Source organism: Ictalurus punctatus, chromosome 8 (genome assembly GCF_001660625.3).
Source record: "Ictalurus punctatus breed USDA103 chromosome 8, Coco_2.0, whole genome shotgun sequence".
NCBI classification, from domain to species: Eukaryota; Metazoa; Chordata; class Actinopteri; order Siluriformes; family Ictaluridae; genus Ictalurus; species Ictalurus punctatus.
The window spans coordinates 2090783-2107008 of NC_030423.2; the positions used below are offsets into that span (position 1 = coordinate 2090783).

General features: G+C 40.8%; 1 protein-coding gene across 1 annotated transcript; it reads left to right on the forward strand.

Annotated features, from left to right (window-relative positions):
- Window positions 1-1181: 1181 nt before the first annotated feature.
- Window positions 1182-14949, forward strand: hdac3 (histone deacetylase 3). Its single transcript, XM_017474433.3, has 15 exons — window positions 1182-1337; window positions 1752-1834; window positions 1963-2105; window positions 2232-2313; window positions 2449-2505; window positions 3450-3505; window positions 3638-3771; window positions 4313-4393; window positions 4596-4669; window positions 4800-4864; window positions 5689-5778; window positions 8032-8090; window positions 10244-10323; window positions 10434-10591; window positions 11679-14949. Exons 1-15 carry the CDS (start codon window positions 1283-1285, stop codon window positions 11746-11748), a joined length of 1287 nt encoding a protein of 428 aa, XP_017329922.1. The 5' UTR covers window positions 1182-1282; the 3' UTR covers window positions 11749-14949.
- The last annotated feature ends 1277 nt before the right edge of the window (window positions 14950-16226 follow it).

Sequence of the window (16226 nt, forward strand, 5' to 3'; positions counted from 1 at the left end):
ATACCTCATCCCTGCAGGATTGATGACTTCCGGATTAGTATCGGACACTTGAGAAGGGGACACACCCCCCGCTCTCTTAATGCTGAGATAAAGTCCATCTCTACAGCGGGGAATTATTACATTTATGATGGAGAAGATACCAACGTGCATGTAACACCAGTTCCATTCACAAAGCGCAAAATTTTTTCAGGATAAAATTACATCGTGAGAAAACAGTTTTTGGTTATGTCGAGATCCCGAGAAAACAACTTTTGTTATGTCGTGATCACGAAAAAACAACAGATTTTTTTAAAAAAATAATGCATGACCTCTTAGGCCTTCCATAAGTTTTGGTTTTGGCGAAATTTCTTTTTCCTGAGGAGAAGAAAAAGGCACATTTCAGAAAGAATAATAACTTTAAGGCGTGCTTTGTGAGCTCGAAGATGCCATCTATCGCTAAGAAGACATTAGACAAAATACATCCAGCTGTTAACTAAATAACTGACGACTGGATCCTTCCAACTCCTGGAACTATATTTACGGTATTTCCCCCATCCGTCCTTAATTAAAAAGTCACCAATACATTATTTTCTAATACTGTACATACATGTTTGAACTAATAAGTGTGAACAATCCATCAAATTATCATTTGATGTGTACAATTGTTAATTTAAAAGTTAAGTTAAACAGCAAACTAAGTGGCTGAAAATAATTTCATTAATTCCTGTCCGCCATGTTTATTTTTCTTGCGCGTTCTATTGCCGTCTCGCATTGGATTATGGGAAACAGTACCTCAGAGTGCATTGTGGGTATAAATGAGTGAACGAATGTAGGGAATGAAGTTGTTCGGACTATTCGAACTCAGAATTCGGACACCATTACAAAATGTCCGACACCCTATACTACATAGGAGATACGGAACGGTTTTTATTATTATTATTATTATTATTATTATTGTTTTAAATTATTATGAATGAAATAACAGTAGGGGAATAAAAAGTCATACAAAAACAATTGAATCCATACAACCGTAAAATCTAAATTTTGCATCTCATATATATATATATATATATATATATATATATATATATATATATATATATATATATATATATATAAATAAATAAATTATATATCTAATACAGGGAACGGTTTCAGCGTCCCTTTTTCAACGGCGCTGCTTCCGTCCTCTACTGATGACGTAAATCTCTCCTCGTGACGAGTTAAAGCTGCGCCGTCCAACCGGAACAAAATTGACCGAATTTGTTTTGAAATTTTGCATGCATCCAGGTTAAGTGCTAAAATGACGAACCGGACGGCGTATTTTTATGATCCAGATGTTGGAAACTTTCACTATGGTAAGGTTCTTTTTTTGTGAGTACACTAGCAAAAGCGTTATAATTAGTTAGTTACATTGCGACCTGAAACGGAATTATTGCCAGACTCAGTAATAGCTCAAGAAGACGCTGTTAAAAGACGGCATGGAACATTGTGTTTTTTATTTATTTATTTATTTATTTTTAAAAGTACGTATTACCTGAATATTTTAAATACATAAATCCATGATAAGTTAGTTGCTGTTCTATAAAATGTTCTGCACTTTGAGTTCATATGCATTATTTCATTTCAATCCAATAGACTGTGGTAGACAGCTACAATAACAATGGCTTTGTCAGTGATCAGATATGTAAGGACCTCACTGTATAGGTTGTGTAAATGATAAAATTCATTAATATGTTATTACACGAGTACGATTTCCTCCCTATAACCAGGTGCTGGACACCCCATGAAGCCCCATCGGTTGTCCCTAACTCACAGTCTTGTCTTACATTATGGCCTGTACAAGAAAATGATGGTATAGCAAATGTATTTGTACCTTTTTTATTATTATTATTATTATTATTATTATAACGATATTCTCACTGCAAAATATACCATGTACATTTATTAAGAAGTACAAATATTATAAAATTCTTTTGACAGGTTTTCAAACCGTACAAGGCGTCACAGCATGATATGTGTCGTTTTCATTCAGAAGACTACATAGATTTTTTGCAGAAGGTCAGCCCGAACAACATGCAGGGTTTCACAAAGAGCCTTAACACCTTTAATGTAGGAGATGATTGGTAGGTCTGATTCAGTTAGTCTTGTATTGTATTATGTTTGTAGCATGCGGTGAAAGTCTGCCTCAAAAGAAGTTCGTTTTGGTGTTCCGTGTCTGCGTAGATAACGTTTTGTTGTCTGGGTTGTAGTCCTGTCTTTCCAGGACTGTTTGAGTTTTGCTCCAGATACACTGGTGCGTCGTTACAAGGAGCAACTCAGTTGAACCATAAGGTTCGATTCATTTTTATTGTATATCTCACATTGATATTTAATTTTTTTTCTTTTCAAGTTATACAGGTTTTTTTTTCTTTTTTCTTCAGTTAGTCAGTCTGAAAATGAATAACGTTTTAACGAAATGATTTCTAGATTTGTGACATTGCTATCAACTGGGCTGGAGGACTACACCATGCAAAAAAGTTTGAGGTAAGGTTTTAAGGATGTAGCCAAGTATGGCCCTCTATGCGTATTCGGACATTGACATTAAATTAAGCTTTGCTGTACGAACAAGCACTGTAGCTGAAAATAAGGTAATGGTGCTTCTTTATTTTGGATTTTTTTTTTATAGGATATGTTTGCATTCACATGCTGCAAATAAAAAGCGGCATTACCTCCAACCGTACCCCCAACTGTACCGCTAATCATATCTCCAACTGTACCGCTAATCATACCTCCAACCGTACCTCCAATCATACCACTAATTGTACCTCCAACTGTACCGCTAATCGTACCTCCCACCGTACCTCCAATCGTACCGCTAATCATACCTCCCACCGTACCCCCAATCATACCCCCAACCGTACCTCCAACTGGACTGCTAATCGTAACTCGAACGGTACCCCCAATCGCACCTCCAACAGTACCCCCAATCGTACCACCAACCGTTCCGCTAATTGTACCTCCAACCGTACCTCCAATCATACCTCCAACCGTCTTGAGTGTATTCTTGTCCTATAAACACCAAGTACTTTTTCTTGTAGCAACCAACTGGATTAGCTTAGAAACCAAGCAAGTAGCTTCGACAAAGAAAAGCAGTTATTAGGAGTGTTACTTTTTGGTTAAGTTTTGATGTGTATGTTTGTTTTATTTCAATAATTAATTCATACGAGTTTATTTCCGTAATAAAGTTCAGCATTATTTTACTTTGAGTGCCATGTTTTCATTCAGTATTGATGTTAAAAACTATCGGTTGCTAGCCCGTTCCTGTATACTATATCTACAACAACTGTTGTAGAGGGTTCATTATTATGTGCAATGTACAGGACTGCAGGTTATTTTCCCCGCTGTTTGCTTATAAATCAACCCGTTTCTGCAGATTGCAGTTCCAGATCGGTTCAAGTTACTTAACTAATCGATTTCTGTCGTTTCAGGCTTCCGGATTTTGCTACGTGAACGACATTGTCATTAGTATACTTGAACTGCTTAAGTAAGTGCAGAGTTTTGTCGCCAAGTACGTTACTTCGTAAAAGGAGTTACAGAAACGGTGCCGTTGTATCTTATGCACAATTTAAAATTCTTTACGTCTGCTAATCCTAGACCTGTGCTCAAATACCAACAGGTACCATCCACGCGTGCTCTACATCGACATTGACATTCATCACGGTGACGGGGTGCAGGAAGCATTTTATCTTACAGATCGAGTCATGACCGTGTCCTTCCATAAATATGGAAACTATTTTTTTCCAGGAACAGGTGAGTGTGAAATGTAAACGAAATCGAATATGCAGACTTTTGCCGCTCCGCGTGTCCATGCAGTGTTCACGTACATCTTTTCAGTCCATCTAGGAGCTCGCAGAGGTGTTTCTGGATTGCCAGATTTGAATGAACATGATTTGAATTGGCGAAATTGCAATTGCACAGAATTGTTTCGCAGTGATGATTGTTGGCAAATGAGACGTTTTCGCTGTGTCCATGTATTGACGCGCACGAATCGGAAAGGGCTTTGGCCGAACGCGCGTCGTGATGACGTCACGTGACGCGTCCTGGCGGTAATTTTGAAAACTTCCAAGCTCCACCCCTGTAAATTGCAGCGTTTGCTTGATTTGGCTTAATTTCGTTACGTTTAATTGCATTCGTAAGCCATCTTTAGTATCCTGGATATTGTGGTGCCCCGATCAAGGCGTGAAATGAAAATTGCGTGAATATGAAAATGGCAAAAAGTATAAATGGCGCTTAATATCCTCCGCAGTAATGACTAAAATGTTGTTATTAATTCTTGTGAAATGCCATCCAGGTGACATGTATGAAGTTGGGGCTGAGAGTGGCCGCTACTACTGCCTGAATGTGCCTCTGCGTGATGGGATCGACGACCAAAGTGAGTGACACACATTTAAACTTGAAAACATTAAGCGGAACTGCACTTTCCAATGAAAATTTGGTGCACCGCCCATACAGACTAAAGGACGTCCAATTTTCTAATTGCCAGTTTTGTATATTAAGACGTAGTGTTTCTTTAGTATTTTACTGATCACATTAATATGATCTTAATTTTAAGAGTCGTCTTCTAACGTTTTTAGGTTACAGACAATTGTTTCAGCCAGTGATCAAGCAAGTGGTGGACTTCTACCAGCCAACCTGTATTGTGCTTCAGGTAAATAATAATAATAATAATAAAAATATATATATGTATGTATATTTTCCATGCTTTAAAGATGTTTGATTATTGTTTAAAGTGATATTCTTCTTTGCAAATTCTCATATACTCAGTACATTGTTTGTAGTGTGGAGCAGACTCGCTGGGCTGTGACAGACTCGGGTGCTTTAATCTCAGTATACGAGGTCATGGGTAAGAAGATAATACAGTACATTGATAAAGTCTGGTAAAAGCATAGAAAGTAGAGGCCAGTTATATTGACACCCTCCTGCCAAATAACAATAAATTCCTACGCACCAGCAAATAAAAATCAACAAATACATGCGATAGTGCAACGGACACGAGCCTAATCAGTGCAGTTTGTAATTAGATCACAAAATGCACCTGGACCAGCACACGCTGTACGGATGACAGAAGAGAGAGCTTTTAAAATGTTAAAAAGATCCTCACGGAAAGACTTTAATTAGCCAGCAGAACTCGCCGGATCAGTCGGCGATTATTTCCTCGCCTACGGACAGAGATCAGTCAAGCGACTGATCTAAACGGATAACCCTTTTAAAAAAAAAGTATATCGATGTTTCTCCATACAGTGGTTGCAAACATACAGGTAGGAAGGGCGTCTTCAGAACGGGATCTTTAAATGCCACCCCCCTCCCCGAAACCACGCCCCCACTTCACTTGTAAGGGATCAGATCTAAAGTTATATGCAGATGGGAAACATTTTCAAACGTGCGTGTTTGTGTATTATAAAATGTTACGATTTAACCACGTGAAGGATTTCCCCAGGCCGCCACACACACACACACACACGCATGCAATCGTGGCGACTCATGTCCCGCTCACAAGGAAGCTGAATGATATGACCCAAAAACAACTCTTTCTGCTGTCTGTAGCAATAAATAGCACATTAATAATAATAATAATAATAATAAGAAAGTCTGTTGTACTTTATCCACATTTAATTATCTTGTATACGCTTGTTTTTCTGTAGTAAAAGTGTTTTATTTTTCCATCAGGGAATGTGTGGAGTTTGTGAAAAGTTTCAAGATCCCTCTACTTGTGCTGGGAGGAGGAGGATACACCGTGCGCAACGTGGCTAGATGTTGGTGGGTTAAATACACTTTGTGTAAGAAACGTGTCTGTTCATACGCCACTGTTTAAACACACACCCCGCATCTTGCTGATGGGTAACGTTTAATCAGCACCATGTGACATAAGTAGCCTCGGTGACTGACTGTATGGTAGGATTAATTACACTTGAATTAAACTGATTTTGAAAATCTGAAGGAAAACAGTTTAACGCACATTTACAACTAATAAGCAATACGGATTGTGAGAAATAGACATTAGGTACTGGTATTAAAACAAACAATAGTATGTCAGTACACCTGTTTAGCTATCCTATTTTATCCTATTTATGTCAGGAGGTTGGGGTCAGAGCGCAGGGTCGGCCATGATACAGCGCCCCCTGGGGCAGAGAGGGTTAAGGGCCTTGCTCAAGGGCCCAACAGTGGCAGCGCTGGGGCTTGAACCCCCGACCCTCCGATCAGTCACCCAGAGCCTTAACCGTCAAGCCACCACTGCCCCCAGTGGTGTAGTGTAAGCCCTGAGTTGTGTCTGGGGCAGTGGTGGCTCAGTGGTTAAAGGCTCTGGGTTACTGATCAGAATGTCAGGAGTTTAAGCCCTAGCACTGCCAAGCTAGCACTGTTGGGCCCTTGGGCAAGGCCCTTAACCCTTACCCTCAATTGTTCGATTGTATAAATGAGATAAATGTGGATAAGGGCATCTGCCAAATGGCGTAAATGTAATGTAAATGTAAATGTGTTACTTGCCTCTTGTAGCTGTGACATTAATCTGCAGTAGTTATGAACGTAACTATGGCTCTATGGACACCGGATAACCACCACAGGCAATAGGTCACCTGGACACGTTCTTGTGTGTGCACATGCATGTTGAGACCTTCAAAATGGTCACAAAGTGAGCGTATGATGTATTTGAAATAATTACTACTAATAGTTCAATTTATTACTACAATAGCCTCCAAATATCCAACTTCACCATAAACACACTCTGCCGGTGAACCCTCCAGATCTGCTTCTTTACATAAGAAAAAAAAAAACTATTAACAAAAGGCTTGACTGAACAAATGTTTTCAGCCTAGACTTAAACACTGAGATCTGAACATTCTGAGTCCCCAACACTAATTGGACAGCTGTTCCATAACTCTGCGACTCATGCATCTAGAGCAGGCTCCGTGGGTCTGTGTAGTCATGGAGGGTGCTGTTTGGACCCCGGCCCACGGGATAAATGGGAGACCTGCTGGGTACATGACCACATTTCAGGCTTGCATGAGCTTGATTTATCAATTCAGACTGATCTAAATCTGCCAGGCAGCACAGGAGGCGTCCGAACTGGAGTCTGCTCATATATGCCAAGGTAGAAGACTCGACTGGTTTTCATCCTTGCCTTCCATGGAATTTAGACACTTGACTGCATGAGTCGTAAGGATCCTGAAGTATGGCTTGTTAGTCACGCAGAGCCGAAGCTGTATATACTTCGGCGGCGGCGGCGGCGGGGGGATTCCTCGGTGGCAAGAAAGGGGAGTTAATGGAGAAAACTTGTCTCCAACCCCAGTGTGTTGTTAGCAAGCACGCTTCCCAAAAGTCAGGATTCTGTAGCACTGAGGGAGACCTCACTCGGCTGAGATATGGGGAAACGGACAGAAAAGCGACTTCTACCTCACGTATACAAGTGGAGTCCAGCAAACTTTCTCAGAGTGCAGTATGGAAGGGAGAACCACTCACCCATGTTAGTGGTATTCATTTATAGGCCTGCAGGTCATAGACCGAGGTGAGAAAAACTTCATCGGTAGAACAGTTCGTCACTAGATTATCGATTATATACATTGAGATAGCTAACATGGCCAGGATGCTAATCTGGTCCCCGGCTCGAGCTCGTACCCACAGAGCTCCAAAAAGGCTCTGTGGGTACACAGATGCTGTGGGTAATTAGATGCTCACTGCGACCGCGAATTAGTGACCGTAGATAATAGGGGGTCTGTTGGCGTCTTTGAAGGAACTGTGGTCATTCTCAAATTCTCAACCTGCTATGCAGATGGCTCCAAGGTGCACATGATGTCTGACGTGCATATGAGGTGAAAAGAAACGATCTAATTTGATATTTTAAATTATATACCATCCTTTGTGACTTTGTTGAACGTCTTGCGCACAAGAAGGTATCCAGATGATTTTCACTGCCCCGGGCAATTTAGAGGGATAAAATAGAACCCGCATAATAAATGTTCTTGTTTCAGTATGGGTCACTTTTAATAATTCAGTATCTCTGTCGTTTGGCTTAAGGACATATGAAACTTCTTTGCTAGTCGAAGAGTCCATTAGTGATGAGCTGCCTTATAGTGGTAAGTGTATTTTTTAGCTGCATTTTACCTTTAAACCCTTTTGTTTTGTGTCATCGTTTTGTGTACTCCCAAGGCTGCGTAATCGATAACCGCATTATCCCTTCCAAAGGGCTTTAGAGATAATCTCTGAAGCCCATCTGAATGCATGACAAGAAATATGGTCACTGTGCAGATCACATGTTCAATAATTTCGAACATGGCATATTTGGTGGCAGACCACCCATTTTTTTTTGTAGGAGAGATCTTCAGGAGGTGAAATGCATGATGCATGGGTTAAGGTCTGAAGATCGACTTGACCAGTCTAAAACCTTTCACTTTCCCCGCCATGTTGAAGTCCTTTGTTGTATTGGCGGTGTATTTTGGGTCATCATCTTGCTGCTTGATGAAGTTCGTCCCAGTTACTGTCATGTGGGGGAGGAGTACACCCACCCCAGGGGAATTGTTGGCTTTTTTTTTTTTTTTTTTGACATATTTGGACAAGCGAACATTTGATCTTCTTTGAAACGGTGCCTATTAATAAAGTTAACACCCTCGATCAAATGACACGTAAAATTGAAATTTTGGAGGAATTTTCACAATTCAAATGAACAAGACAAATCCGATCAGTCACATGGAAAAAGTAAGTACACCCCTACATTTCACACACCTTCAAAACTATAAAATTAGGTTCAGGTGTTCGGGATCGGGTTCCAGTGATTAGAACCTGCTTAGGGAGTGCAGGTGGAACCGGTCTTATTTATACCGCTCTCCTATCTAGTGTCTGGTGTTCTCTTTACTATTGAGGTTTACAAGAGCACAGTGACGACTCATCCAGGAAGTCGCAAAAGATACAAAGATAACATCAAAAGAACTACAGGCCTCTCTTGTATCAATAAAGGTCAATAAAGGTTCATGACTCCACTATCAGAAAGACACCGGGCACAAATGGCTCCATGGAAGAGTGGCGAGGTGAAAACCACTGCTGACCCAGAAGAACATTAAGGCTCGTGTGAATTTTGCCAAAAACACACCTTGATGATCCTCAAACCTTTTGGGGGAACGTTCTGTGGACTGAGGAGCTGAAAGTGGAACTGTCTGGAAGACAGGAGTCCCGTTACATCTGGCGTAAACTAAACACAGAAAAAAAAAATCATGCCTATGGTCCAGCATGGTGGTGGAAGTGTGATGGTGTGGGGATGCTTTGGTGCTTCAAGGCCTGGGGAACTTGCAATAATTGAGGGAAACATGAATTCTGCTCTCTACCAGGAAGTCCTAAAGGAGAATGTCCGGTCTTCGTTCCGTAAATTGAAAATAGAGCGCGACTGGATTGTGCAGCAAGTCAGTGCTCCAAAGCACAGGAGTAAATCCTAGTCCTAGAAGTAAGTGAAAGCCTGATCTCCAGTTATCGGAAGCGCTTGGTTGCGGTTATTGCTGCTAAAGATGGCGCAAACAGATTTTAAGTTTAACGAGGCAATTAGTTTTTCACTTTAGTGACAGGTGTTGGATAACTTTTTTTTTTTTTGTGCTTCAATAAAATAAAGAAAATCTGTATTGTGTGTTCACTCAGGTTGCCTTTGCTTTATGTTGTATTTTTTTTGAAGATATTAAACTGTTTAGTATGAGATCTACACAAAAACAGAATAAATCAGCAAATACTTTTGTCACACCCCTGTAGGTCTCATATTCCCACTCCCTACTCAGGCAAATGAATGACCCTTACCCACCAGAAGGGGGCACTGTACTAAATCAATTTACCTTTTGGTTTATATCTTCCAAACTGTAGGGAATATAGTAAAGCTTGTTCTAACAGCCGAATCCCTGAGTCCTCCTGCATCTTTTTTTCCATATAGTTTAATTACTTTTGGCTGATATAATTTCCACCACCTTTAATTTTCTTAAAAACATATATAACTTCCAATCCATAGGCTGTTCATCCGATCAGCATCAAATATGAAATCTAGCAAGTAGAGTTTGCTGACAAAATGATACTAAAACTGTTGATTCGCCAAAACATCTGGACTCTACATCTCGATTCTAACTTGAATCCGTTACAAATCCTTTTTCACAGCACTACATTTTTTTTTTTTAAGTGTCTTTAGAAACTGAAATTTGATCAATGTATCCTATAAGCGTTTTCTAACGTTGTACCTTCCAACGGTTGTTTGTTAATACAGAATACTTTGAGTATTTCGCTCCTGATTTTACACTTCATCCAGATGTTAGCACTAGGATCGAGAACCAGAACTCCAGACAGGTATGGCATAATTTTAGAATTCTAGTCATTAGTACTGGAATAAAATCTTATCGTGTAGTTTGGGGGGAAATCACAGTGGTGTTTTGTTATGTTTTTTTATTTTTTAACAGTACTTGGAACAAATTCGTCAGACCGTCTTTGAGAACTTAAAAATGCTGAACCATGCACCTAGTGTTCAGATCCACGACGTGCCCTCGGATCTGCTGAGTTATGAGCGCACAGATGATGCTGATCCTGATGAGAGAGGTTCAGAAGAGAACTATTCCAGGTTAGTTCTTACTCCTCTAACAATTTCTATATAATCCATGTATATTAGCTAACTAATAACTGGCTTTTCTCCCAATTTGGTCCTTTGGTCAATTCTTACCCATTAGCTAGCTCTCCCAGGATGGTAAGGCTGTACAGTTAATCGACTTTAAACTGAAATCGCAGTACCGCAACTGGCTGTGGATTCATTTTAAACGATAGGCTGCGTGTAAGCAGCGTGGTGGTGTTCGAGTCAGTTTAGAGACCATGATGTTGCTTGCTGCAAACAAAATCTGGCTTAATAGCTAGAGCAATGTATTCATAATATTGCTGGATTGATTCGTCAAATAAATAATTAATAAAACAACTGTATTTGAGCCTGGAAACAATTAGCTTTATGCATTTAGCTAGAAAACTTGACGTCAAAGCGCACCTATTAGGGTTTTGAAACGTGCCTAATTTTGTTTTAAAGGTCTCACGCGATAGATTTACACGCACCCGAGGTCAAAAAACACTTTCATTTGCTCATAATTTAAATCGCAGCATCGCCTTTTTTCCCCCCAGTGTCGCAAACGACTCGTTAAATGATCCGTCCTAAAGGATCCGTTCGAAACTCCTCCTTTCAGAGAGCACGCTCTGCTCCGATTGGTCTACCATTGTCATTTCGAAAAGGAAACGCCCACTACCGTAACGAGTCTCAGCTCCGTCTGTCAGCGAGCAGCCGACGAAGACCAGAGGCTTGTTACAAACCTACGTAGGTTAGTACAGGAAGTAAAGTCTGGAATCACTAACGAGTCGATTCGGCGGTTCAGAATCGATTCCTTCGTTTGGGAGTCGATGACTCCGTTCGTCGTGCGCTTTGATTTTTGAAACGTTGCAGACTTTTTACATTCGCAAACGGCTACGTATATAACGCACTACATGGAAGGGAATATTTGAGAAACCATAACAGGTGCACTTTTAAATGAAGCGATTTGATTATTTGTAACGTGTTGATGTTGATTTTTATTTATATTCTTTTCACCATCTGATGTTAATTGTATGAACTGTATGAATAAGTATATGAACAGCGATTACTCCTCAGACTTCTCTTTTGGTTTGATCAACAGGCCTGAGGCATCAAATGAATTTTACGATGGCGACCATGACAATGACAAGGAGAGTGACGTGGAAATCTGAACTCCGTCCTGAAGAAAAGTCATCTCCTCTTTTTCGGTTGTTTATAAAAAAAAAAAGGACTGTTTTGTAAATGCTTTAAAAAGTGAAGAACTAGTCGTAGATGCCTTTTTTTTGTTTTTGTTTTGTTAAACAAGCCAGTTTAGCATTTTTTTTGACTTGCCACTTATCCTGTGTACCAATGTTTATCTTGAGTAATTTCTTTCGTATGTTAAATTCGCTGGGTATAAAACCTGTATGTAACGTTCTGAAACCACGGCATGAAATATTCATACCGTGTCCAAATCAACCAGGCCTGGCTTCACGAAGCGGCATGTGACACACCTACACAGAGACATTTTAATACTGAAATGTGACGTATGCAATTATTACATACATTGTATTATACAAAGAATACATGCTGGCATATTTAAAAAATGTGGTTATTCCAAAAACGTTTACAAAATGGAAGGTTTTCTGTCTGCTACTCTTCACAGTCGGGATTAAGAGTTTAGCTACACTCCAGGAAAATAGCTGGTACAGTTGCAGATTTACAGCTCGGAGGTTGTGAAGTCAGAGATATATATATATATATATATTAAACCAAATTTCCCCTTCAGGATCAATAAAATCCCAAATCAGGAACCCACTGGTGTACGAACAACCAGATATCAAACTTATATCTGTGAAAACCGTGAAGAAATCCCCCGAAACAACAGTGCAATCACCAAAAAACTTCCATGGAGTAGTGGTGAAAGTATCACAATCGACAGTTTGAGGAGAAATGTAGAAGAATTTTCACGAGATGCAGACCACTCATCAGCACTAACAATCATAAAGCCGGATCGGAATTCGGAGAAATACAGAGATGAGCTACGGATGTTTCGAAACCTCTACCAAAGCGTGGAGAAAAAGGATCTGCTCGTGATCCGAAGCATACAGGCTCGTCGGTCGAGCACGGTGGAGGTAGCGTCATGGCTTCGGCTTGCACGGCTGGTTCCGGAACGTTGTTTATTAACGACGCAAGTCGCGATGTTAGCAGCAGAATGAATCCGGAAGTCTATGGAAAGATTCCGTCTTGCTAGTTTACAGAGAAATGCATCCGATTTAATTGGGAGGAAGTTCGTCTTGCACCAAGACGACAACCCAAAACACGCTGCCAACACAATGAAAGCACTTCATCAGGGGGAAAAGTGGAAGGTTTTAGCCTGGCCAAGTCAATCACCAGACCTTTACCCAATTAAACATGCAATGCGTGGTACATTTTTGGAAATAGTCTGGCACTGATGGATGGATTTATCCTGGAGGGGAAATTTGGGAAAAGTGTAATTAACTCCACATGCTCACCTAAGCTCAAACACAAACCCATGACCTCAGAGCTGCAAGGCCACACCTCTACTACTTTATCAGAAATGTTCTGTTAACACACTCCCTGATTAAAGTAAAAAAAACGCCAGTGCTCATCCTGATGCATTTATTTATTATAATTTGTACAACTGAGCAGTTGGCAGCGCTGGGATTTAAACCGTCAACCTTCCAATCAGTAGTCCAATCTAACTAGCAGATCTTGCCGCCCCCCGCCCGCCCCAAACTGAACTTATTTGTCATTCAGATAGGTAGCAGGGTGTCCACAGACTAAAGTCTAACCCAAGTGGCAACGCTGTCACGTGTGGTTGAATAAACCTCATTAAAGTGAATCGGTAAAGAACAGAATATCTCCGGGAGAATTGTTCCAGCCGTTTTTTCCAGGAACTGTTTATGAACCACTTATAGGGCAGCTACATGTATATAGCACACCTATCGCTTCCAACACGGAGAAGTCATTGTCAACAATTATTTGCAACGTTGTTCCTTTGATTATGCGACTAAAACTAAGAAACACAACGTTAACGATGACATTAGCCGCTGAAAAAGCTTCTGAAGCGTCTTTAGCCCTTCGTTTTTGAAACGTCTGAAGCGTATGGTTTTAAATGAAGGGAGATCCCCGGTCTCCTCGGATATTTGCTTTATGCATAGAGCCCTTCGCACAGAATATACGAATGAACTCTTTAATAAATGGTCTTATAATTGAAGACTTGCATCGTATGCGGATGATGCGACGTCGTTTTTAACACGTGTGGAAACGTCATTACCCTCGCTGTTAGAAGAGATACGAGTTATATGGAGATTTGTCAGGATGTTAATGAAATTTTAGTAAGACAGACGCTATGGAAACTTGGGGGGGGGGGGGGGGGGGGGGGGCTACAAAAGGATTTTAAAAAGAAATATGATATTCAATGGAACCAATCTCCTTGCAGTTCTCACCTGGTTTCCTGCTGATGCTAAGCGGGTTGAGCTTGGCCAGTATCTGGATGGAAGACCTCCTGGGGAAAACTAAGGTTGCTTCTGGAAGTGGTATTAGTGAGGCCAGCAGGGGGCGCTCACTCTGTGGTCAGTGTGGGGCGTAATACCCCAGTATAGTGACTGAGACCACTATACTGTAAAAAACAGTCTTTCGGACGAGACGTTAAACCGAGCTCCTGACTCTCTGTGCTTGTTAAAAATCCCAGGACATTCATCGTAAAAGAGTACGGGTTTAATCCCAGTGTCCTGGCGAAATTACCCCATTGACCCTTCTCCATCACGCTCCCCTAATAATCCCCATCTCCGAATCGGGTGCAATTCGGAACCACGCGATCTCCATACTGGCAAAAATACGCTTGGAAAATTAATATGCGATGTTTTTACACCACCAGAAATTCCTTCTAAGTGCAATCATCGATCTTCGGGATGCTGGAGAAGCCGTGGTGAATTTAAAGCTCGTTACACTCATTTTAGACTTGTATAAAATATATAAAATTATAATGATAAAAAAAATCTGGACAGAAGTTATTCAGGTAATGGAAGAAATAATAATAATAAAAAAATAAATAAATAAAAAACCCCAAATATAATAAAGATACAAAATATAGTTCTGGGTATTGGACCGACAGTATTCTACTCAATAAAGATGAGTTATACTTATTGAGAATTACAGCCTTTAAAGCAATAACTAAATTTAGGAAAAGGCGAGAATCCTCAGAGGTTCTGTACGGAGGAACGGTCTGGGATCCCTCGCCATGTGTTCTCCATCCTCATCAGGCGTTACAGGAGAAGACTCGGAGCTGCCATCTCGGCAAAGAGATGTAGCACAAAGTACTGACTAAAAGCGTGCCAAAAATTGTGGCACATATATATTTAACAAGGTTTTTTTCTTTTCTGATAAACCTGTCTTGTTTGCGATTGTCTATCCATGAGAGCAGAGTATTTTTGTGATTTTTTGAACAAAAAAAAAAAATGTAACAATAAAGACACATTTTCACAGCCTTCTTTGCTCATATTTACCAAGGGTGCCAATATTAGCGGAGGGCGCTGTACGTCGGACCGGCCCGATACATTCCGATGGACCTGAAAATCCCTCACTGTTGCTGACTAGCCTAGAGAAGACCATGGGTTTACTGTTAATGGTGCCACACAGACACACTCGAGATGGCTGGGGATGTTCTTCCTTGGATAGCCTTAAAACAAGAAGAAAAAAAAACCAAACAAAACCCCAAAACATTTCACACTCAAGTCTCCAACATCGTACAGTCGATACGAGAAACGCGAATCAAAACTAACGATGCTCATACTAAAGTTCCTTTTAAAAACACTTCACAATCCAGCCGTCCGCCCAGATGAGGATGGAGTCCGGTTCCTCGCGAGGTTTCTTTTCCTCGTCACGGCTGCTTCTCGCTCGCTTATCGGGGATGAATTGGAATAAAATAAAAAAAAATAAAATAAATGTATACCCGGATTTCTGTAAAGCTGCTTTGTACCGATGTCCATTGTTATAACCTCTTTACAAATAAAATCGAATAGGATACTCAAGACGGTATAGAATGAAAAATGTTCAAAATCACACCCTGCAGCCACATCCTGTTGAGTCGGAGCGCCACTGTTGGAGATATCTCATTTCGGAAGTACTTTTGACACAACGCTTTATAAAATAGTACAGCTCTGGATTGTATACACTATATGGCCAATAGTATGTGGACAGCCGGTTATCGCACCCATGTGCGGGCCTTTCTCATCTAGGACGTCTTTGTAGGCTGTAGCGTTAAGACTTCCCTTGATTGGAACCAAGGCTACACCTTTTTTCCCGACATGACAATGTTCTGTGCACAAAGCACGGCCCATAAAGAGTGGTGAGGAAGAAGTGGCGTGCGTAGAGCCCTGACCTCGACCCCACGGAAGACCCCTGACATGAAGTAGAACTCTGACTGCTCGCCAGGTGTTCTCCCTCAACGTCAGTCCCGGACCTCAGTGATGCTCTTGTCCCCGCAGCCTTGTTCCAAATGACGTGACGCAACTCCATATTAATTCCCATTTAGAACAGGATGGTCAACCGGCACATTTGGGTATGATGGTCGCGTGTCCACGTAGTTTTAACCATATAGCGCATGTATTTCCGGCTAACTTTGACGTTCTGGATTCACAGCGAT

What these genes read in the sequence shown, in the direction of transcription:
- hdac3 (XM_017474433.3), top strand. Translation starts at nt 1,283, where the DNA reads ATGACGAACCGGACGGCGTATTTTTATGATCCAGATGTTGGAAACTTT. An exon ending in AGTATACTTGAACTGCTTAA is followed by an intron (nt 3,506 to 3,637) that starts GTAAGTGCAGAG and finishes AAATACCAACAG; the next exon opens with GTACCATCCACGCGTGCTCT. An exon ending in TGATGAGCTGCCTTATAGTG is followed by an intron (nt 8,091 to 10,243) that starts GTAAGTGTATTT and finishes TTGTTAATACAG; the next exon opens with AATACTTTGAGTATTTCGCT.